This window comes from Magnolia sinica, chromosome 16, assembly GCF_029962835.1.
Source record: "Magnolia sinica isolate HGM2019 chromosome 16, MsV1, whole genome shotgun sequence".
Taxonomy (NCBI): Eukaryota; Viridiplantae; Streptophyta; class Magnoliopsida; order Magnoliales; family Magnoliaceae; genus Magnolia; species Magnolia sinica.
Window position 1 is genome coordinate 19075363 of NC_080588.1, and position 24852 is coordinate 19100214.

Below are 24852 nucleotides of genomic sequence, written 5' to 3' on the forward strand. Positions count from 1 at the left end.
AGATTCTAAAAATGCCAGGAATATTACTATACTCTCCGGGAGTACAGGCAACGGTACGCATGCATATATCCGCCTCACACGTAACCGGCCGGGACCTGATCCGCACCATCAAAGTCATGGGACCCTCAAATTCACGGTCATAACCACCCAATCAATGGCCCTTCTCCCCAAATCTTCAGTGGTTTCTATCCTATTAGAGCATTTGATGGATACCAATCAAACGGTCATTCTGTTCTATCACATTGGCCAAACCCCCCAGTTTGGTCTACAAAATGGAACGGTTGGAATTGGGTCCAGATATTCCCGTAGATATGTGGGGGTATGTACAGGTAAGATTCTAACGCTTCATAAAGAGAACGACACGCCCGAATATCTTTTCGTGAGAATCTCTTTCATTTTAAAAAAAATGGAGTTGAAAATCCAATCTTGTGAAAAAATAAAAACATATTTTTCTAGTATCTTGACATTGGAATTGCAAATGGTTTTCTAGTTTGACTCGCTCTCTCTGTGTGTTTTCTTGAGGATTTTAGTATTGGGTTCGTGAATTTTTTTTAGATTTTCATCAAAAACTCAACACTGATTTTCTTGATGGGGAAAAGTAAGTGCCAAACTTTCCTAAGATTCCTATCGAAAAGTACTTTTCTTGATGGGTGAATTACGAAAGATCCCTATCTCCACTGTAATTTTCTAGGTGGGTGACAAGAGGGAGTGAATAACTTTCTAAAGATTCGTATCTGTTGGAGGATTCTGCTGTTTCTGACAGTGGTATGGCACTGATGCCAGATGGGTTTTTTTCCCTTTTCTAAATAAAGAAGAGTAAAGTCAATGGTTCGACTTAATAATGGGCTATTGGTTGGCAGATTCATGGGTGGTGTATAATTCCTTTACAATTTCTGAATGTAGTCAAAGAATGCCACTGTTATGATTTCTGATCGTTGCAAGGTTGTCTCATTTTAAGTTTGTTTCTTCCTTGGATTTTTTAATTAAAACTTTTTAAATTTTAATTTTTTAATAGATTTTTCCTTTCCTTCTCTTCCATAGTCAAGCGGGGTTTTCTCAATTTAGCAGGATTTTTATTATTTGCAGATGTTTTTGTAATTTATTTCCTTAAAATTTTCTTATTTTGTTCTCTTTCTTTTGATTGATGATAGTGTTTGAAGCTTTCTTCCAAGATTCTTCTTCTTCTTCTCTGTTGTAATTAGTATTTATAAGTAAGTAGGTCTGCGAAATTTTGCAGAGAAATGGTAAGAAACTATGTGCTAATGCCTTCTTTTCTGCATACTTTTGTGTCTCAGGTTTTCTTGCCATATCTCATTGCAGTTTAAAGTATTTGAATACATTGGGTTGAAGATGTATGTGGTGGAGGATAAGGGAGGTGCCATCGCTTTGATGCTGGCTGCCCTCTTATTCTTGGGTACTTGGCCTGCCGTTCTGACTCTCTTAGAGAGGCGGGGTCGGCTTCCGCAACATACTTACCTTGATTATAGCATAACAAATCTGTTGGCAGCTGTAATTATTGCTCTAACCTTTGGTCAGATTGGAAGCAGCAAGCCTGATATGCCAAATTTCATCACTCAGCTTTCTCAGGTGAATCTTTTCCTCTTATATTGTCTACATAACATGCATCACGGACATCACCAGAATCATGAAAACAATTCTGCAATTGCACCTAACAGGCTTTTGGACATGTTTGGTGGTCCTAGATTTGAGTAGGATCAGCATAGTTCCTCTGTTTTTCAGTATGGAAACTATTTCCAGCCAAACTGGAGAACTGCGCTAGCCTGACTACACCTAGTCAGGCCGGCACATGACTACAACTAACTGAGCACCGTGTGGGGGGAGGATGTGCATGAGATCCATGCTGTCCATCAGGTGTGCAGTGTGCTGCCTCATCTTCACCTTGGAAACCAAATATTGGGTCAGTCCAAAACTCCAGTAGGCCACACCATAAGGAAGAGTTGAGATGGAATGCGTAGCGTTAGTTGTGCATGGGCCCACCCAATCTATTCATATGATTCTTCTCACCAAGATGAAGGTACTCTCCAAAAATCACAATATTCTGAAAATCAGGTGGACCCCATCACATGAATTTACAGGTTTTAGGCAGATTTTACACTCTTGCAATGGTGAGGCTCACCTGAGTTCTGCTGACTTCTGGTGAAAAGTTGTGAAATGATCAGCATAATTCTGTTTATTTGGTTTTGGAATGGATGGAACCGTGAAATTAGGATTTCCTTGGTTGTAGGTTATAGCGATGCTTTCGAGTTATTATCATGGTTTTAAGTCTAATTAGATTGCATTGAATCAGACTTTGTGGGTACATCTAGATGAATTGAATTTCCACGATTAATCTAGAAATGGAAATGGCTTAGTTGTAATTCCTTAGCATTCATATTGCTGGTTTGGGATTCAAATTGCGATTGAAGTGAGTGATATTTGGAAGATACTTCCTCTCCCAAGAATTCACTTGTACATCCAAATGCAGCATAAACCATGGTTTCAATGGATGCAATCCGTTTTCTAGTTCCTTTCAAAATTTCAATGGCTGTGGGTTTCTATAGAAGTTGGGTTAGCTTGAATCATGGTTTCTCCGCGCACCGTATGGAAATGTGAGATTAGGATTTGAAATTTCAGATCAAGGTATGTTTTTCATTGCTGATCAAGGTATAATTTGATGCAGAACAATTAATCACTTGCTCTAAAAGCTCGAACTGTTAGAGCATGGCGAATCAATCCCTTTATCTCATAGCCCAGGCCCCACATCTCATGGGTTAGGACCTCGGCTGAGCCCCCCTCGTGGGCCCCAATTCACGAGCCACCCGTCTCACATGGGTGGGGCCCGCCTCACACAGGCCTCCCACCCTGTGTGCCCCTGTATCCCATAGGCAACCCCACTCGAGCCCCGTGTGAAAATGCCCATGCATTAAATTTTTTGTAAAGAAAGCTTTGGTGGGTTCAGGTAGAAGTTGGAGAACAAATCAGTAGAAATGGAAATATTCAGTCAAAAAAGATGGGGTGATGGAATTATGATCTGATTAAATTGCGAGATTGGGGTTTTTTTTTTTTTTTTTTTTTTTTTTTTGTATTTGTCATGTGAAACAAATTCAATACACTCTTGAAACATGACTGCAGATCTATGCAACTAAATCAATGTTGGACAAAGAAACTAGGTGTTCATACTCCAGAGAGGCAAATATATTCATCGCACATGCTGAAACATCTATGTACATCTGTTTAGTAAGATTTCACACACACACACACTTCGGTGTTTGTTAGTTAATCCGTACATGTGGGCCCCATGGTTGGTTTATCCGATCCATTGATCTTATGGACCCCATTATGGATGAACTGTGACCAAAAAATTTCTTCATATAGTCATCTCTAACCTTTCCACTAAGAATGTAAACATAAGGTTAAGAAAATTTGCAGCAACAGTCCAATTCAATGGAGAAAAGACAAGATTCGATGGTTGGGATCTTTCAATTTGGGAGATTTTTGGGTCATGGTTCATCCATCGTGGGGGAATTCAGATCATTGTATCGGGCAAACCAATTATGGGGCCCTGCGTACAACTTAGATACCAAACAGGAAAGTTCCCTGCTTGTAACAAACAGGAAACTCGGCCTCTGGTACATAGATCTTAACACTGAAATGTTTTAGATGTAGAAAAACTCATCTAAGTAGAAATACATTAGAAGTTCTAAATAGTATGTAAATGAAGGTATTTTCCTGCTGATTATGTCCAACATGAAACCATTCAAAATTTGGATGTCATCTTTTCGTAATATGGAAGGTAATATTTATTTGTTTATTTTGGAACACATCAATTCATAGCGAATACTGTATTTTGGATTTCAAATATGGTACGATTTTGTAGGGGTGTCCTTGGATGCACGACTCAATTGAATGGTGAATCCTTCAGTTATTCGAGATGAAATAAGGATATTATGATGATATTTCCAAGTATTCATGTCGTGCTTACTTTATTGAAATTCAAAATGCAATCTAGGTTTTAAACAGTACGAATCTCATTGTCGAGGACTAATTATTTGACGTGTAACCCTCAATCTTCACAGGAGTGAAAGAAATTCTTACATCTGGCTCTGCAAAGGTCAGCCCAAGTCTGACCCATTAACTAAATGGGCCCAAAATCGAGGCCCGAGCCTAAACCTGTGACCTGCAATGAGATGACCATGCCCAGCCAATGAGCAGATTCCTAAGCATGGGATCAGCCCCAACCCGACCTACATGTAAAAAAAGTTGCATTGGATGGGCTTGAGGTTTGAGCCCCAAACATTATGCAAGATTCCATGTATTTCTACCAATAAAGCAAGCATACAATTGTTGAACACTGCTTATTTATTATGTCTACATTATTTATGGATAGGTGGGGTCCTACCAGGCCATGGTCAACCCAGGCCTGGCCTGTTGACTAAAATGTGCCATGTTTCTGACCCAAGTCTGACAAAAAAAAAAAAAAAGAAAGAAGAAGAAGAAGAAGAAGAAGAAGAGGAAGAAGAAAACCCTAATAAAATCAACCCGACCCATCTTTTAAGCTGGTTTAGTTGGTTGGCTGGCCCATCTACCCAACCCCTTCCAGCGCTATTAGTACTACCCTATTTCCCTATATTAATGTAATGTCATTGTGATGATGGGACGTTCTCAATGTGGCAAGGTTATGGTTTGTGCACATGAAATTGAAGCGCTGTTTGTGCATATGGCACTAACTCTGAAGTATTCAAGTAACAAAGCTTAATTTTGAGTGAAGAACATGGTGAATAGTTTTAAAGGTTAATGTACCAGACAGAATTTAATACAAACATTGTATATAAATTTTGATAAACTGGGTCCATTCTGTATAGGAAGGTTTTGTAAGTTATAGTGCTTTGAATTGCATTGGACATGTTTTTTGGTCCAATCAAATGATCTGGACTGGAAATTTGGTTAAGAACACACTTCATGTTCCAGCATGCAAAATCGCGCAGCTCGGGTGCTCTTATCCATCAGGACATGCACATCCTTTTATATCCGTCCATTTTCCAAGCTGAGGGAGAATGGATGGTTATGATCGTCAAATTTAAGTGATTCTTATGAACCATTACAAATTCAAGTTGGGGCCCACCAAAATGATTGCTCAGATTGATGATTGAACCTATTTTCAATAGACTATATTGACCATTCAATTCGTAGGCTGTTTATCAAATGGCAAGGAACTTAGGACATCCTACCGGTGTGATTTTTACATGGTGGCACTGTGTAGGGAGTTCTACAATGAATGGACGGTCTAGATTGGCATTGGACCATCCAAGTGTCCACATGTGGCTAGTAAATTAGTAAGTTTGTACAGCTATAGGTGCCATGGAACACATATATATCCTTATATCAATCAGACCATCTTTCCGCACTCTGTGCACAGCAGAGGGTAACTGTCTATTGACGAATGATCTGTTAATAGATATTGGACTACAATATTCTCTAGCTTTATGTCATCTAAGAGAAGGATATGAATGTTTTTCTTCTATTTATTGGTAATGAACTATTGCAAAATCAATGATGCTTTCATTCATGGTTATACGAATGGTTGTGTTAGATGGCATAAATATACAAGCATCTGCCACATTCATGTTAACTGTATCTGGTGATGAAAAAAGGCTCATATTTTATTATTGGATGCAATACAAAACCCATAGCCTTAACATATCTCTGAATGCAAATATATACTATCAGTGAAAGATGTAAATATCTCATTAGCTATGGCCTTAACAGAATTCCAAAACATGTTTTGAACATAAGCATGATGCATGATGCATGATCCTCAGCTCCTGAAATTGGATGGTCTCTATGAGAAATACCCTTCAGTAGAACAATGAATGCTCTTTTTCCAGTCGATTGTCACCAGCTGCCATGGCCAATTTTCTGTTGAATTTGTATATCCATTTCTTTTATAGTCCTCAAATTACATCAATTGAGATGCATTTTGTTCATGGTATGAAAAGGTTTTCGACAAATGTGAAGAAGAGAGTGAAGACGATCTTCGCAGCACATCTATTCAATACCCTGACCATTCGTTGGGCGGGCTCACCACATACATTCACTGGCCCAAAAATCAGGCTGGACCACTTATCTATAAGGCAACAGTACGAGAAAACATTCAATTGTGCAACATAAACATGCTTCCCACCAGACGAGTCATGAGTGGAGCAGCCTAATTTCTGCAACATAAACATGCTGCCCATCTGATGAATGGACAGGATCTTGTACACATGGAATGTGTACGACAAAGATCCTCTTTATTACTCTTCCACCGATCTCCTTACTTCTTACTTACCCACTGTGGTCCATCTGATAAATGGAGCCACAAAGATCCTCTTTATTACTTTTCCACTTATCTCCTTAGATCTTACTTTCCCATTACTCTTATGTTAAACATGAATAGGGACAGAACCTGTCATTTTACCCTCTAAAGTACAAATTTGGTGGCTGATGCAGGACAATTGGCCCCCTGTTTTGTTTGCAATGGCTGGCGGGATAGTTCTTAGCCTTGGGAACCTATCTACTCAGTATGCTTGGGCTTTCGTTGGTCTATCAGTGACCGAGGTCATCACTTCAAGCATAACAGTTGTTATAGGTATCTATGACTCAAACTGCTATATAGTTTCGTCATAACACTTCCATGGCTGAAAAGATATAACTTGATTCCATTTCGTGCTAAATTTTCATGCTATGGATTTCATATTTTGTAAATATGAAGTCATAAATCTAGAGAATTGGTGAAATCTTGCAAAACTAGACTAGTTCTTCCATTTTGATATATATCTCCAAATATGGTTATCCTGTAATGGTCTGAGCTCTCTCTTTTTTTTCTTTTCTTTTTAAAATTTTTTTTTTAATTCAGCCCACATATCAGTAATTAAACTGATAAGATAGTACTGAGCTCTAGGTAGTACGGATAACATGGAAAAACTGATTTAACATGGACATTGTGTCTATGTCAATTGAAGAATCAAACTCATCTTTAATCTAGAAATGCTAGTTTCATGGGTAGACTATTTATTGAGTGGTTTTGTGCCAGTCAGTTTCATTTTTGCATATCCCCTCTTCATAAAGATGTTATTTTAATGCTCTCATTGTGAGAGTGCAGTCAAAATGTAGCTCTTGTGAATTTGGTTTCCTCTTGTCATTTGGGATTTTGAGGCTTCCTCTCTTATAGTGTCCCTTTGAATTTCGTATGTGTAGTTTGATTATTCTCATTTTTATTCGTGGACCATTTTTTTTTATTAACTCATGTATGTTACTGCTATAGGATCATTGAAATCTGCTCACCATCCCAAAAGTGTCACATGTAGACTATATCAAGTAAAAGTTCCTCATAGAGCCAAGATGTTGTGGGAAAATGTATATAGATGATTATACATACCAGTCACAAAACTTGTTGTAGAACTCAAGCGTTTGACCAAATTTCTTCTAAAAGAGTGTCTTTCTTGGATATGCCAAAACTCAAAGAGGATATAACTGCTATTGTCCTCTTTTTTTCTTTTTTTCTTTTTTAAAGTTTGTTACCAAAGATGTCACATTTCTTGTACCTTATTGTTCTTCACAAGAGAATCTCTCTTACAACGAGTCTCCAGATGAGTTGTTTCCTCTTCCAATGATCCCCCCCAAATAAGTCCCACTCAAAATATCTCACTGGAGAAAATCTAAGCATGCGATATTGGGGGCCATCGATTGTTGTCAATGTTCTCCTCCTTGTCCAGATGCACTTGATTACTCCATATCTCCCTATTGCATTGAGAAAATTAATAAGGAAAAAAAAAAAAAAAAAAAGGTCAAGCACTTCTCATACGATTAGTATCTTTGTTTCATGTCGATCAAAGCTCTCTCTTCCCTTGTTCTGGTTATTTCTTCTTTCCCATTCTAATAACATGAAAAATCCATAGAGAGGAATGATGAAAAAGTATGAAACTATATGGGAGTTTATTACCTTTAGAACTTGAGGATGGCTTTACTCAAGAGAGAAGATTCACTCCTAAAAATTTCCGCTGAAAGGAATAATTTGATCACATTGTTACTTTAAATGTTTGCATACATTAAAAAAATGCTAGAATATGGTTACAGTTCACCACTGGTTTTAAGTTGTAATGTCCCCTCCACCATACACATGGTATAAATATATTCCAGTTAAAATTGTCCAAATCATTTCCATTGTGGATGTAAAATATACCAAAAATCGCACTAACCTAGAAATATTAACAATCTTATTTCTCCCAATGGATTTCGACAACTGATCATTTTTATGATCAATTTGAAAGCCGCCATTTGGATGGTTAGGAACAGTGTTTTGAAAATGGAGTGAGGTGAGATGTCTAGGCCTTTTGAGAGCCGAGCATAAGCCTCAAGGCATGAGCGCACCTCACTAAAACCCCTTCCATTTTTAACAAAACAAAATACCTTCCTAGCTTCCTTCCTTTAATTTGAAAAAAAAAATACAAAGAAAAGGAATTAGAGAAAATTAAGAATATGTAAATTTATATAAAAATTGCTCATAATATGTGTTAATATTTCATATGAATTATCTATCATATATAATCTATTCAATTAGTTTACATTCAAATATTAAACTAGTTGTAACATTGACTATTTAATATAAATGCATAACTAGAATATGAATAAACCACAAAAGAAAATGTTACAGAAACATTAAATGGTTAAGAAAAAGAATAAATTATACTGGGCTCATTCCTTTATTATATAGGAAAAGGGGATAGTAGAAATTTAGAGAAGTTATAGTGGGGTCAAAAGCCTCTCTAGAATATGTTTTATTCAACTACTTACTCAGCTATTGTTTTCATGGTAGTGGAGAGAAAAAGATAAAAATAAATCTAAAAAAAATCAACTTCTTCTACAATTTTCGCACTCGGGAAAAATAAAAGAACTGAGAGATGTTAGCCTCTTAATAGAAGGTGAAGCACCCTTCCATATGCTTATCCGATGCATAAGTCTTGAGAACTTTAACCTCAAGGTTTATTCCTCAAGGCATTTTGAGAGAGCCTCACCTTAAGATGAACCTTAAGATGTAATCCTCACAGGCCTTTTAAAACATTGGTTAGGACCCTTCAATCATGGTCGATTTATAGGCTATGATCGATCGGTAAGCTCTACAAATTGCTTGGTCTAGATTGAAGTGCATGTATGCTGTGTATCTAGTGGATGTGAAATCAGAACTTAAAGGGGTGGCAAACTTTCACCCTAGTCTTTTCAATAAACGATTGAAAGCCCCCCAATTGGGTGACTGTGTCCATTTCTCTTCCTCTTTCCCTATTCAAACTCAACAACTTTATTCTCCTCACTCAAAAGTCTGCAAGCTTTCTTGGAACCTTTTTAAAACTAATTAAGAACCAAAAGAAACTAATCTTTGACCAGTAATACTCCTCATTGCTAATTAGACAAACTTAACAGCCAACCTGGATTCGACTGGTACAGAGAATTGGGAAACCTATTTATATTTAAATCCTATTCCAACAAGAGTTGGAAGTTTCTAGAATGCTAGAAACTTCTATATGAAATATGCCTTGAAGCTCCCATAGGGACCACAGATCCAAACCAGCGCACATGATGATGTCAGATCATTAATCCTTCGAATTCAGCAGTGTATCGGGCTGTGATTAGCCCCTTGCTTACATCATCCTAACACATTTCTTCTTGTATGTTATGATACAATAAGCTGTAGATTTCATCATCATCATCTTAACCTTTTCCCAACATGTTAGGATTGGCTTTTAAATGGTACTAGAAGAAATTTTTACGATCGGTTGCCCACCAGGCACTTTCCTCTTTAGGCTTTTGGAACTGGTGGTTGCAGATAATAGATAGTAAATTTATGTAGCAAAAAATACAAAAACAATTAGAACCTGTAAGCTATACCTAGCAGTATATTAGTGTATAAAATGAAGTTGAATCCTCTATCAAGAACAGAGGAACTCTGTATATCGTTCTTGAATTGGACGTGTGGACACTCCCATCAATTGATCTTGACTGTGCATTATAGGTAGGCCACTCCTAGGACAATATGGAAGAGATCACACCGATCGGATGATAATAACGAAAGAAGATTTGTGGTTTCTCTTTCCTCTCCCTTTTTCTAATTGGAGTTAGGGTCTTCCTTGGATGGTCACTGTAGCTGCTTCACAATGCCTGGGCATCCATCCAATGCATTCTTTTCAATACAGTATGGTACAATGAACACCAACCCAATCTAGTCTTCTAAAGAACCGGATTTGTTATAGTTGCTCCTATCCACCCGATTAATCATTTTTTTATCGAACAAGCCATGAAGGGTATAACGAACATGCCTTGTCTCAACATTGTATCAAGAATGGGTCAGATGGATCACATAACTGTTATTTCACTAGAAAAATGCGGGACGGTTAGTGTCACTTTTTCATAGTGATTCTTGAGAAACATAGGCAAGGTGGGGCGTACTGAATATGGGTAGGAATGGATATTGAATATTTTTGTTAAATGATTCTTACCACCCTATTTTCACATTATTGGTTGGATGAATATGATCATCTGATCAGTGTTTTTGCATGGTATCATGTATTTTGATGTAATGAAGCTTCTTCAATTTTTATTTTTATTTTTCCATTTGAAGGGTAAAAAGAATTGCCTCGTTGGATACATGCTTGGACACGGTAATCACAAAAAGAAGCATTTTATTTGTGTTTCCCATATAGTAGTTTACCCTGAAATACATGCAACTTGCACATACAAATGTGTAATGAATTGTCACTAAATGCACATCTTCATCATCATCCTGCATGGAACAGGCACGACAATGAACTACTTCTTGGATGATCGCATCAATAGAGCTGAGATTCTTTTCCCTGGAGTTGGATGCTTCCTGATTGCAGTCTGTCTTGGATCTGCCGTTCACTCTTCGAATGCAGCTGATAATGAAGCAAAGATTAGTGGTTCATCAAGTAATTACCAGGGCAAGGCTTGGTATGGCACTTTTTGTGTTTTCTTGTTAAAGAATAAAATTATGAGAACGGTCTAGTGGGATTAGTGTATGAAAATCTCTTCATGCACCTATTTATATTTGGACTTTGCATCCACAGCTTATCTCGACCATTTAATAGCTCCAGTTCGCTCTTCACGGGATGCATTATAAAAATCATACTGAGTAGATTATCAAAATCATCTAGTCGGTCTCATGCAAAAATAGATGGACAAAATTGTTGGTGGAGATAGGTTCAGTCACAAAAGTTTACGACCACCCAATAGCTGCGATCTTTTGCACTGTAGAAGAAAAGGAGTGGACTAGGCACTATGCATGGTCCAGATAGGCAATGTGGATGCCAAAATGTCCATATGCAAGTAGGTGCATGGAAAGGTTTCCATGCGCCCATTAGATCATTTCTCTAAAATCATTAGTCTTTTGCCTTTTGCCTTTTGGTTTACTGAATCAAGGGATATTTCAAGTTTGCAATTCTCATATGATATTAAGAAGATTGCTACCTAAATCGCCGGCCTATCTATGTTTTCCATTCCAAATCACATTAATTATGGGTCATTTGCATTCTGTGTCGCTATTTTTACTGACCTCAAATTATGGTTCTATACTTTGCATTGATTAAGTTGTAATAAAAACTTCTAGTTTTGAGTATGGAGATTTATACTTTGGTTTATGCGATAGTATGTGTGTAATTTCATACTATGTATATGGGTCTATATAATGAGAAATGCTCAAGTGCTCTCAGAGCACTATAAATTATAGCTCTCCTAGTCGCATTGGACACTTAGACGGTCCAATATATTGATCTAGACTGTTCATTAGGTCCAACAGACATTTTATGGGCTGCCACACAAACACAACACTGATCTGACAAATACTAACCATTTATCAATGTCCTTTTTACATGGACGGTCAAGATCATTTACACAAAATAGGTCCAATCAACAATTCGATCCATCTATTTGTTAGGAGCTATCATAGATTGCTTATGATTATGAAGAATCACTTTTATTTGGCAATTGTTCCATTCCACCCATGGCATGAGAAAAGGATGGCTATAGAAAATATGGCAAATCAAGGATAGATTGGACCGCCCTATCAGTGCCATTTTTACATCATAGCCCATGAAATGTGTTCTGGACTTGATGAAAACTACAATTTATCGATTGGACTGTCCAAGTGAACTAATGCAATTAGGAGAACTGTAACTTATAGTGCTTTTCATACTTGGATTTTCAGGTTGTACATGTGGGTCCATCACCCAGTAATCCAAACTGCTGATCCGATGGCCCCCACGGATGGGATGCGCCGAAAAGTCCTATCAAAGGAAGATTCTGGCCATCCAATCTCTGCCATTTTTTAGTTGAATGTAACAGTTCCTATGTTTTATTGATGTGGCAATTGCCCACAACGGATGGGTTAGGATTGTATATTTTGCATGATGGTCCATCCATTTTTGCCAACATGTAGCTTTTAAAGAAAAATCAAATCTGTTAATTCCGTCTTTTGTATCTTTCAAGTGTAAACATTGACTGACATGCTACACATCTAAATTTTGTCAGGACGACAGAAAATTCAGGGATTAGCAAAGATCTTCAAAAGCAAGGTATTTCTTTAGAGATTCAAAGTTGCAATTTGAATCCTCTAGCATTAAAATGCATCAGGTTGGAAATGGGCCAGGCAAGCCCGTCGAGCCCCCAGGCCTGATCTGCTAACTTATGGGCTTGGGCCTGAGCTTTAAGTGTAGTTCAGGCCCAATTAATAGAATGGACCATGCCTGAGCCCAAGTTTGTCAAAAATTCTAATGAGGCTTGGACTTGAATTTCAGGCCTGATTAACGAAACAATCCAAGGTGTGGAGTAGAAAATATCTTGGTTAAAGAAATCCCAACCGAAATTATTATAATTTTGCCATGTTTCGATTGTGAGGAATCTAAGGTGTGGATATGAGAATTGAAATGATTATGCACTATTATTTCATTTTTACTGTAGAAAGTAGGATTCCAAATTTAAGGGTTCTGTTTTGATAGCAAGAGGAAATCCCAGATTTATTAGATAACAGTAACCATGTTTCTTTTGCAAAAGAATCCTAACTATGGATAAACCAAATGATTACTTTTAGGAGTCCATCTGTCCAAACATCCACTGTTGTCTCATCAAGGGAATCCTGGTAAATGGATTCCAAGAGATTTCCAACTTGGAGAAGTGTTATGTAATAATTGCAGAATTGATTTCTTTTACCATAGAAGTCTCTTATACAAACTTAATAGTTCTTATATTTTTGGTATTTATCAACGTAGATGTGACAAACGATTTGGAGAATGGAAGCTCAACAACCAAGGTGGAAAATGCAAAGGCTGGAACTGCTGAGTTTCTCATACAAGTTGAAAATAGGAGGGCAATCAAGGTCGGTAATCGATATGCATGCCTATTTACTTGTATACATTCATGTACGCAGGGTAGTATCTGTATTTCTAGAAGTATATAACTCACATTAACATAAATACAGTCTATAAAGATACTCGAATGCAGAGCTTTGCTAAGTCCACGCGCGTGCAATAAAGCTTATGTTAGGTCTGAGATCCAATCATCCATCAGAACTTCACCACAAAAACCACCAATATATTGATGCCCTAGCCCAATAATCAGGTTGATCCACAGTCAGGTGGACCACACTTGGCAAAACAAATATACGACTATGAAAAACTTAGCTGAAGTTTTCTATCCCATCCACCTGTTTCCCATATTGGGGCCCACTTGCAGATTGGATCGGATTTTATTTTATTTTTTTTTTTTGAACATGTACAAGGTCGGACCAATATTTTAAATAGCGACATCGTGTTATGTAGCGTTCAACCCTCTATAGTGTGTAGTGTTCACAACCCCAAGTGCGAGGTCGCGATGTAGTAATAACTCAGTAAGACCGAGGTCGAATCCACAGGGACTTAACTTGTACGTATTCTGAAAATAAACTAGAACTAGAACTAGAATAAGATTTAAACTAAAATCTGGAATAGTTGAGAATAATTGTGAATAAGCTATCAATCAAAAGAGGAACTAGAGCACCAAGGATCAACTTGTAGTTATTAAGATGCTACCTTACTGGATCCAACAAACACAACTAGAAACGAAGTCCTATCCTATCCAGTTGGATGATAGAATAGTTAAAATAATCTTGAACTTTTCATTGAATTAGTTCTCACATAAAAAACCATTGTGATGATCAGAAGGGAATTCAACCATCCACCATGCGCAGGAGACAATGGTGAATCATGAATTTTACAGATCCCACAACTTAAAACAAGTAAGAAAATATTCAAAGCTCTCCAGCATCTACTGTAATTGGAGTCACAATAAACTATAGAAAACTGAAAATATTCCTTTAATCAAATTAGAAATCAATAGAGTTCAATATAAACTTGAATCAAAGTAAGATAAATATCCAAACAAACTACAAGCTTCACCTCTTAGCTCTAGCTAAGAAGTTTAGTTAACCATAGACATGATTAAGACTAAAACTCTCAAACAAAACATTAAAAATAAGCTAAGGAATAAGAAAAACTCTTTGGGAGGCTGCTCCACCCTTTTGCTCTACTCCTTAAACCCTAATTTTTCATTAGAACTCCTTGAAGAACCCAAATATATAGGCTTTGTTCGGCTGCTTTCGAAACCGCCTCAAATTTACTCACTCTGCGTAACGCCTTCGATGGCATCGAACAGCTTTCGATGTCATCGAACATTGAATCCCAGTTTAAATCGAATTCAGAAATCGCGCCCTTTTCGCACTGTGTAAGTGATCGTTGTCATCGATCGACCTTCGATGCCATCGAACAGATCTTCGATGTCATCTAAGGTGTCTTCGATGTAATCGAAAAATGTCCAGAATGTTCCAGTAAGTTTCTTCAAAAAATCTCAATGTCATTAAACTAACTTCGATGTCATCAAGTAAGTCTTCGATCAATCGAACATGGCTTCGATGTAATCAAAAAATGCACTCAATAGTCCAGCAACCAAACTTGATTTTCATGTAATTCTCGATGCAATCGAACCGTCTTCGATGTCATAGAATGGTGTTCAATGGCATCGATAGTGAAGTTCAATTTTTTTGAATTCCTGCACTTTGCACTTTTGACTTCTTTCCTTCTCCACTTGGTTTTCTTGAATCTTAGGCCCTTGAAATCTTCAATCTTGGTCTCTGAAGATCCATCCCTTGCCTTGGTGATTCTTGAGCATCAAATCCATGCTTTTAACATTATTTACATTCCAAGCTCTTAGATTCACCTCGCAACACAAACATGCATAAAATATACCAATTAAGCATTATCATGTTCATAAAATCAAGATGTAAATTGGGAGAAATGTGCAATATTTGACACTCAACAACGTCATGACTTCTTCTTCCTTTTTCTCCCAATTCTTACAAATTCTAGAGGAAATTTTTGAATAAAGGATCGATTCCTTTCCCCGTTCATATCTCCTCCACGATCCATACCCTTTCCTCAAGGATGCAATTAAAGCATCCGAGACTGATGGACCCCTCCAAGAGGTCCTTAAGATCATCTCAGAACTCCAACAGCTTGGAGAAGCATACTCCAGGGCCAATTCTGAGCTCGATCGATGCACTGCCCCATTTATGGAGCTACCGGCCCTCCGTGCCAAGTCTGCAGTCCTTTAAGCTCACTATGATACTATTCACAACCCCAAATGTAGGGTCGTGATGTAGTAATAATCTTAGTGAGATCGAGGTCGAATCCACAGGGACTTACCTTGTACATATTCTGAATTAATTAGAATTAAAACTAGAATCTAAGATCTGGAAATTTGGAGAGAAATTGTTGTGAATTAAATCTATCAAAGTAATGAAAACTAGAGCGCCAAGGATCCACTTGTAGTTATTACGATGTTACTTTACTTGATTCAACAATAACACAACTGGAATCAAAGTCCTATTCTATCCAGTTAGATGATGGAGAAAGTAAAAGATAATGTGGTGCTGAACTTTATTGGATTAATTCAACAAAGAACTCATGCATCAACCATGCCCATAGGTATTGAAAACCTTTTAATATCGGAATGTAATTTCCAATTAAGTAGGTAGTTTTTTGTAAAATTCCCTAAATAAGTGATTTGTGGGAATCAAGAAAGCATTTCAAATGAAATTTTGTTAATGCTCATTTTAAAATTCTCAATAGGAATCCCACCCACCATTATTTGCTAATTTGATATATTTGCACACTAGCTCTTAGTGCACGCTGTGCTTACATAAGCTTTTCCATAGATGTTCCTAAACTTGCGTGTAGCATCATATATCCATCTAATGTAATTTGGGACTGCTCGAATTGGATTCCTAAAGATTTTTGATTTGCAAGGAGAAAGGAAGAAGAGAGAAGGAAAACATGGGAAAATTAGATTGGGTTGCAATTTGGTTATCTAAACGCCTCACACACTCACACATGGGAGAAAATCCTCTCAATTTCTTTCAAATTTCTCTTATAATTGCAAAACTGAAAGATTCAGCACAACAAAAAGAAAAACATGATAAAATGTATTATCAAACTTCTCCTATTTCATTCCTTAAGGATATAGAGAACTCAAAAAAGTCTCTCAACTGAATCTATTCCCGTCATGTCCATTCTGTGTATGCATAGTAACAATAAGCAATAAACAAAGCATTAATGAAGAAAATATATATATAATTCATTGGAATAAATGGGCATACATTCTAATAAAAAAACCCTTCTACAAGGCTTATTGCAATTTATAGACCACTTACAGACTAACTACAACTTTTCCTACTACTCATATAACTAATCATGATGATTAGTCGCTAATCACAACTAACCCTAGCAAACAAACTCTAACAACCCTTGTAACTTCCTAACTAACAACCAAACCAACAAGAAAAAAATTACGAAAATACCCCCAAACCCAAAATTACAAAAATGCCCAACACAGGACTGTTTCACTCCAACCCGGCCTGGTTACTTGGGGTGCAATCCAGGCCCTCCAAGTAGTTGATGGCCAAGATGTCCACATCAGAATGTGATAAATCAAAGGGAAAATTTTCACCTCTAGCTCTCATCCATTTCCTGTTTGATTTATTCATCATGCCTTGTCAGTCTAAATGTTTTGAGTTTCACCAATGAATGTGGACCATTTCTCTTTCTTCTTTTAGGTTGACCATCCCTTTTTGGGCTCAGGTTTCCAGGGCATGGGCCATCCACATTGTGGCCCATTATACCCTACTTAAGTTCCACCTGTACCATGTAGATGTTTTTTTTTTTTTTGAAAGATATGTACTATGTAGATGTTACGCCGTGCTATCATAGTTGCATTCCTATTATATTTCACAACATTCACGATTGGCGATCTTTTATTACGCAGGTTCTGGGATCAAGCACGTTGATAGGTCTTGCCATGGTGTTCTTTGCTGGCATTTGCTTCTCTCTCTTCTCGCCAGCATTCAACCTGGCGACAAATGATCAGTGGCACACTTTAAAAGATGGGGTGCCCCACTTGGTTGTCTACACTGCATTTTTCTATTTCTCATGCTCTTGTTTCGTCCTTGCGATCATTCTCAATGTCTACTTCCTGTACCATCCAATACTTGGCCTGCCAAGATCGTCTTTCAAGGCTTATCTGAATGATTGGAATGGCCGACAGTGGGCACTCCTGGCTGGGTTCTTATGCGGGTTTGGGAATGGATTTCAGTTCATGGGCGGTCAAGCAGCTGGATATGCAGCAGCGGATGCTGTTCAGGTGAGCATTTTTCAACTGTATGCCATCCATATATTGCAAAATGGATACATTCAAAGGTGTGGATTGAAGAGGAGATTTCCATAGATTTTCAATAAGTGGAAGATCCAATCCAGGTGTGGCCCACCGTGAGCATGCCCATAATCAGTCCAGTCAACTCATGAGATGGGCCACACAAGTATGCTGAAAATGAATTGTTAGATTAAAAGGACCAATATTCTTATGTGTGAGCCACCTGATGAGTTAATGAGCGTGATTCCCTTTCAAGGGCATGATCATGATGGCCCCACATAGTGAATGGCTTGGATCTTACCCACACTTTACCAAGTCTGCTAAATCTACCACGAGTCTACTCTTCATCCAGATGGGAATCAACTACAGCACCTGTTTTACACAGCATGTAAACAACCCAGTTTTGTGGGGTCCACCATGTTATGTGAAATCCACCGTCTCGATCAGGTGAGTACTATTATTTGAACTGTGCATACAGGAGATCAGCCTGATTAAAAACTCATAAGGGCCACACCGATAGGAACAATGTAAAATTGTTCCCAAAACTGCTTAGTTCACACATCGTAGCCTGCCTGAGTTTCTTGATCAGGCTGATTTTTGTATCCTCTCTTTAACCCAGTGTGTTATACCTGATTAACAGGCTTGATGAAAGATATACACCATGGTGGCCTCACACACAAACCTATGATTGGCATCCCATCCCCCATTGTTCCATGTGGTGTGGCCCATTTGCATTGTGGATCTAGCTGATTTATTGGCCTAGTAGCTCAACGAGGAAGATGAACCAGATGGACAGAGTGGATTTTACATTTACAACATGGTTGGCCCCACAGACTGATGTTTTACACACTGCGTACAAAAGTTGTAGAGGATTTGGGTCCTCTTCATCCTGCCTTTGCAGTGAATCTCCTCTGCAATTTTCACACTTTCATTAAGTCTGAATAAAGTCCAGAGTCTGCAGGCACTACTACATAAGTTTTTTGAAGCATAAAAATGGCATTGAAATTTAAAAATGTACAATGAGTGGACCAAATTCCCAGCATTTTTTGTTGGAGCCAGCATTCCATACTGGTGCGGCCCACCTTTCAGTGACTCAAACTATTTGACTGGTGGGTCCCATAGTGGATGGGGGATTCTGAGAAAAAAATAAAAATCTCACCTAGAATCCTAGAAAGTGAACCGATCATTTGACTAGGATTGTGATGTAGGACAATCAACTACTTGCTCTAAAAGCTCGAACTGTTAGAGTATGGTGAATTAATCCAAAATGCCCCTTCATTAATCACCCTCGGTGAGGAGTCTCGAACACGAGACCTCCCGCTCTGATACCAATTTGATGCAAGACAATCAACCACTTGCTCTAAAAGCTCGAATTGTTAGAGTATGGCGAATTAATCCATTTATCTCATAGCCCAGGCCCCATATCTCATGGGTTTAAGACCTCGGCCGAACTCCCTTCGTGGGCCCCAAATCACATGGGCCGCCCACCCGGGGTGTGTCCTCACATCCCATGGGCTACCCCACTCGAGCCTAGTGTGAAATGCGCATTAATCACCTCTGGTGAGGAGTCTTAAACATGAGACCTCCCCCGTGGGCCCCAAATCACATGTGTCACCCACCTCGAGTGTGCCCCTGCATCCCACAGGCGACCACACTCGAGCCCAGTGTGAAAATGCCCTTGCATTAGATTGTTTGATGGGTCCCACCGGATGAACAATTTGTATCTCTCTGAAAGTGAAGCTTTTTGGCACAAAATTTGTCTTGAATAGAAACTCCAGTAATTGAAGCTGTGGTTTGACGAAATGTCTCATTGTCGTTATGTAGTATTGAGACTAACCATGCACTATGCATGGATCATTAAATTCAAAATTCATGAAGGGAAAGATCACATAGTTCACATAGTTTGAGACCTCCGTGATGTGTGCCAGGAATTCAACCCATCCATTGTGTGCTCCCCATTAAACCGGCCTGATCCATATCTCAGGTGGACCACACCATGAAACACTGGAGAGCAATGCCCACCATAGGTTTCCGTGTGGGGCCCACCCCGTTGTTTATATGCCATCCAACTTGATCATGGTGTGAGCCCCATGTGGACGAGGGACAATCCAAAACTTAGGCCGTTCCAAAACTCACGTGGCCACACCATGTTTAGAGGTTTTATGCATGACTTAACAGTCCCTAGTGATGTGGTCCACCAGCTGGTCTTGTGGTGTTGCATCTGATGCATGATTTGAATGCCTAAGACACATTATATATTTGTATACATGGTTTTAAGACTCGGACGAGTCTGATGTAACTTGTACGAGTTGACTCAATGAGGTAGAACCGGATCCAATTCGACCCCTGACTCAACTCGGGACCAAATGAGTCTGTCCCAGTCAATCTTATAACACCGGGACCTCGTGTTTTTGTATTCGATCTAATACCATACTTATTTATTCTATATCTAAATTGTGGGTGATGGAATACACTTATTTATTCTATATCTAAATTGTGGGTGATGGAATACAGGCACTGCCGCTGGTGAGCACCTTCTGGGGTGTATGTCTATTTGGAGAGTACCGGAAGTCGTCAAAGAGGACGTACGTGTTGCTGTTCAGCATGTTATTCATGTTCATTGTTGCTGTAGCTGTGCTCATGGCCTCATCTGGACATAGGAAGACATGATGAGGCCCATCTCAAGGCATTAGATCCAAACCATTCATTTAAAGCTGGTATATGTGCCATTTCTTCTCGTCAATGGTGTTGTTATATATGGTCCATGTGCCCCATTTTCATGAAAATATTTGTAATGCTGGCTGAACAGTTGCTTCCATAGAAAGAGGAGGAATTGTATAATACTGATGTGGGGCCCAGACGATCCAGGCCACTGACTGGGCCTTCTCTATCCATGATCGGGTAGAGTAAGATCATTGCATAATTCACTTTTGAGATGGCCCAACATGAATCTTCCATATTAGTGATTGTACAATCAATATGGACAAAAGACTTTTATACCATTGATTGGATGTTAAGATCATCAGTTCAAAGTGATGTTTGGGAGGCATTTTAGTCAAAGGTCGGGCTACCCATTACAGATGGTTTAGGTAATTGATTGAAGTTTTTCTGTATAATAGATATAGATATTAATAATCCATTTTCCTAGCCATTGATTGGTTGGCTAGGATCACCATATTAAACCAACTTGGAAGAGAGTATTAGCAATCAAAGGTGAGCCCCACATGATGGACAATTCAGTTAATGCCCACATGTTTTATAATCAATAGGAACCATTCATTTTTCTAGACATTTTTATATCAAATGGGATCACTCAGTTTTTCTAGATATTGTTTGGATTATTAGGATCATCCAATCAAAGTCATTTCTAGGAAGGATTGCAATCAAGGTATGCCCCTCGTGATGGACCATGGGTGGGCCATATGGCTTGTTAGTTGTGATGTATCATAAATTTAGTACAGTGCCTTCGATTGCCTTACATTTTTTTATGGTTCTAAACAGAGGAGTGGGATGGGATGATACCTAAAACCCTAATTTACCAAAAGTCCATGTTAACAGAACTAGGTTTTTTCTAACCTCTCTCTCCCTCCCTCCCATCAGCATAGCCAGAGTCAATTAATTCCATAGCAGTGACAGCATTGCTAATCCTCCACAACCACACAGCCATGCTATTACATAGCAATGGCATCACCATGAATCCTCCACAACTGCACACCAATGACTGTAACCCAATAATGGCATTGCCACTATGATGTAGTTGCATCACATCCCATACATAAATGCTTCAAATGTGTGCATAAGAAAAGGCTCCCTTTTTTTTTGTTTTTTTGTTTTACTTATTTTCATATTTCTATGTTAGGAAAATATCTATATTGTGGGGAATAAATATCATTGGATTTTTAGAAATCTTGAGTAGTAAGTAATTATATTTTTAGATTTTTTATTTTATGTATAGAGATTTTCTAAGGAGAAGACCTTGTAAACAATTTTTATAAATATGTCTTATGGAATAAGACATAGTTGAATGATATTTTTCTTTGAGCGAGTTTTCTTACTTCCATGTGGTAGTGTCAAAGGGGAGGGAGGTGGTGATCTTTAGTACAAGACTATAAGACTATTGAGCTTACTCATAGTCATTGAACTTTTTCTCTTTTTTCTCTTCTGTGATTCGAACTTCCGTTCTAGCATATTGAACTTCATTACAATTATTTTATTTCCTTAAATATAATTGCATTTTTTTTTGTATCAAAGAAAGTTCTACTCTTGAAAGATTCTTTTCTCTTTTACTTTTCTCTTTTCTTCTCTATCTTCTTTCCACAAATTATATCCCCAACATTCATCCCAAACGTACCCTCAATTCCTTAAACCAGCCTATTATATCAACTCTTCCACTGCATATTATATATAGCCTCTATCTCACTTAAGCCATCAATCCCCAGTAGTACTAAAACCTTGCCCGATGTTTAACCAATAAACAACACATGATCCACACAAAACCTTCTTGCGTAGTTTGCATATTCCACTGTCGTAGTTTGCATATGTGTAGTTTGTGTAGTTTGCATGTACCATTATAGTCAAACCTTCTTAAAACCTTTCCATTCCCCATATATTTTAAGAAAAAAAAAAAAATCCACACAAAACCATTCTTGCGTAGTTTGCATATTCCACTGTCGTATGAGCACCAATAGAGGTACAACTTACAATCATTGGATGACTACTAAATCTTAGGAGGGAATTATATCAACCTTGTAGCAAGTAGTTGATTTGATCACAAATTTGTTGGAAAAAATAGAGGCTCCTTTCACAACCAAAGTAGATACTTTGGAAGGGTGTACTAGTGTTCCTAAAGAAGCAAGAAAGGAAATCAATTTGAAAACTATCATACATCTATGGATAGCCTTGAGGAAGACTTGAAATCCGAGACGTTGACCCAAGGCATCCTATCTGAAATGGTGATTTTCACATGGAGTTTGAGTGAAATTATGGGATACAACAACATCATTACACGTAGCCAGGAACAAGAGGAATGAACAACCTTTGACATGACTATTCGAATATCCTGAAGGAGGGTGGAATGTTCACACTATGGACCGAGGACATCTTGGATTATTAAAAATGTAACAAAATTTAACATGTTTTCAAAAGTTTATATTTTAAGATTAACCCTAAGGGTCCCTGTCCCCTGGTCAGGGCAAGGTTGACACAAAGCCATCCATAGGATGGACCCCATATGCACCTAGTGTGCACATAGGTGAAAGTGGGGGATCCTCTCTCTCTCTCTCTCTCTCTCTCTCTCCCTCCCTCTCTCTCACTCTCTCTCTATCCAGTGAGCCCAAGGGGGCTTAGGCATCCAAGGCTCTCTTCATTAGATCTACTCTCCCCTCTAGGATAGGATATATTTATAAAGACGAAGTTAAGATTTTTGGGGAGACACCACTTATGGTACTCCACCAACATACAAATTTTGGTGTAGCATACTATAAAAATAAAATAAAAAATAAAAAAAGTCCTTTTGCTTACATTTTTCATGTACCCTAACTGACCAAAATTTTCGTGGTCACTATCCTTAACCAATTCCTGTGTTGTTCTAAGGGATGGATCAACAAAACTTAACCTTTGGATTCCATCGGGTGTTATTTAAAATAAATCAATAGTTAAAACTAAAAGTTAACATTGAAAACCTACAATTAACTAATTGAAAACTTTCAATGAGTTGGCCAACCTTTAAACACAATTGATGAATGGTCCATACTATAAGATCAACCCACTAAGGATGTCCCAAGTAAACAAAGTGGATCCCTTGCTCAATCGCATAGACTATGTGACCCTAATATATGAGCCCAGCCACACCCACTTTTACTGGTCACACGGTGTCCGAGCTAGTGCATCTGCAAGTCTTTTTAGTCTAGGTATGATGGGTCTTCAATCTAAATACATGAAATTGATTATGCTAATGTAAGTGACCAAAGGTCCAATCTAAGATCATGTATCCATGGTACACTCACACTTTCATGTGGAGTAGGGCCAAGGCACGTTGACTCCAAGTTATGTTTGATGGTGGAGACATTTCATCCTAATCACCTAGTTAGTCCCCTCACACAAGATGACCAACATCATAATACCACAGGTTTTTCCTTGAACCTGCTAAGTGGTCATGGCCAAACAAAGTATTGAGATCTATGGTCCACAACTTGCCCTTGGCCAGTTGTCATTGTATCCAATCTCAAGTGCCCAAGGACAACCAGAGGAATCCCTCTAATAATCATATGAATATCCATGTTCTATATGTTAGTAAGACTAATGAATGAATACATCATGTATTAACCAAGGTAAAGAGTAAGACAACATTGGTTTTCGAGGGCAACACCCTAATAAGAGATGGCATATCTTGAGAAGCAAGTTGCTTGGGAGTTCATGGACCTTCTTGAAGGCCATCACATGATTGGTTGCAAGTGGGTCTACACTCAAGCATAACTTAGATGATTCTATCACTTGGTACAAGGTCCAGCTTGTTACTAAAGGGTTTACTTAGGAACTTGGAGTTAGCTATCACAATGCCTACTCACCACACTAAGCTTAATTCTATTTTCATCCTTCTCTCTGTGGCTGCTCATTGGCATTGGTTGTTTCATCAGTTAGATATTAAAAATGCCTTTGTACATGGCGAACTTTAGGAATGTGTCATCCTCTTGGATTCCATCCTAAAGGCCTATCTAATAAGGTTGGTTGAAGGTGTTCTATGGATTGAAGCAATCTCTTCATGCATGATTCGAATGGTTTGGCACTACAATATTCTAGATTGGCTTTTGGTGGTGTGCATTTGATCATTCCATCTTTGTTGACATGGCTCCTACATGATTTAACTATCTATGTTGATGACATCATTGTTAACAGTGATAATATTGATGGCATCTCTTTGGTGAATCTTCTTGAGAGAGATTTGAGATTAAAGATTTGGGCCCCCGGTCTACTTCCTTGGATTGAAGTATCTTGCTCTTCATCTCAATGGAAGTATGCTCTAGATCCTCTTACTCTCACAAGTATGCTTGATTCTCGCCATACTAAGTCGCC

General features: G+C 38.2%; 1 protein-coding gene across 3 annotated transcripts; it reads left to right on the forward strand.

The window, feature by feature from the left end:
* Nucleotides 1-810: 810 nt before the first annotated feature.
* LOC131229190 (ureide permease 2-like) lies at nucleotides 811-20620 on the forward strand. 3 transcript variants are annotated; one of them, XM_058225078.1, is made up of 8 exons: nucleotides 811-828; nucleotides 1296-1587; nucleotides 6490-6628; nucleotides 10827-11001; nucleotides 12577-12620; nucleotides 13314-13420; nucleotides 17398-17772; nucleotides 20296-20620. In XM_058225078.1, exons 2-8 carry the CDS (start codon nucleotides 1351-1353, stop codon nucleotides 20449-20451), a joined length of 1233 nt encoding a protein of 410 aa, XP_058081061.1. In that variant the 5' UTR covers nucleotides 811-828; nucleotides 1296-1350; the 3' UTR covers nucleotides 20452-20620. The 3 variants fall into 3 exon arrangements, with proteins under 3 accessions (XP_058081061.1, XP_058081062.1, XP_058081060.1); XM_058225079.1 differs by lacking the exon at nucleotides 811-828 and adding an exon at nucleotides 922-942; XM_058225077.1 differs by lacking the exon at nucleotides 811-828 and having other exon boundaries at nucleotides 1128-1587.
* Nucleotides 20621-24852: the final 4232 nt, after the last annotated feature.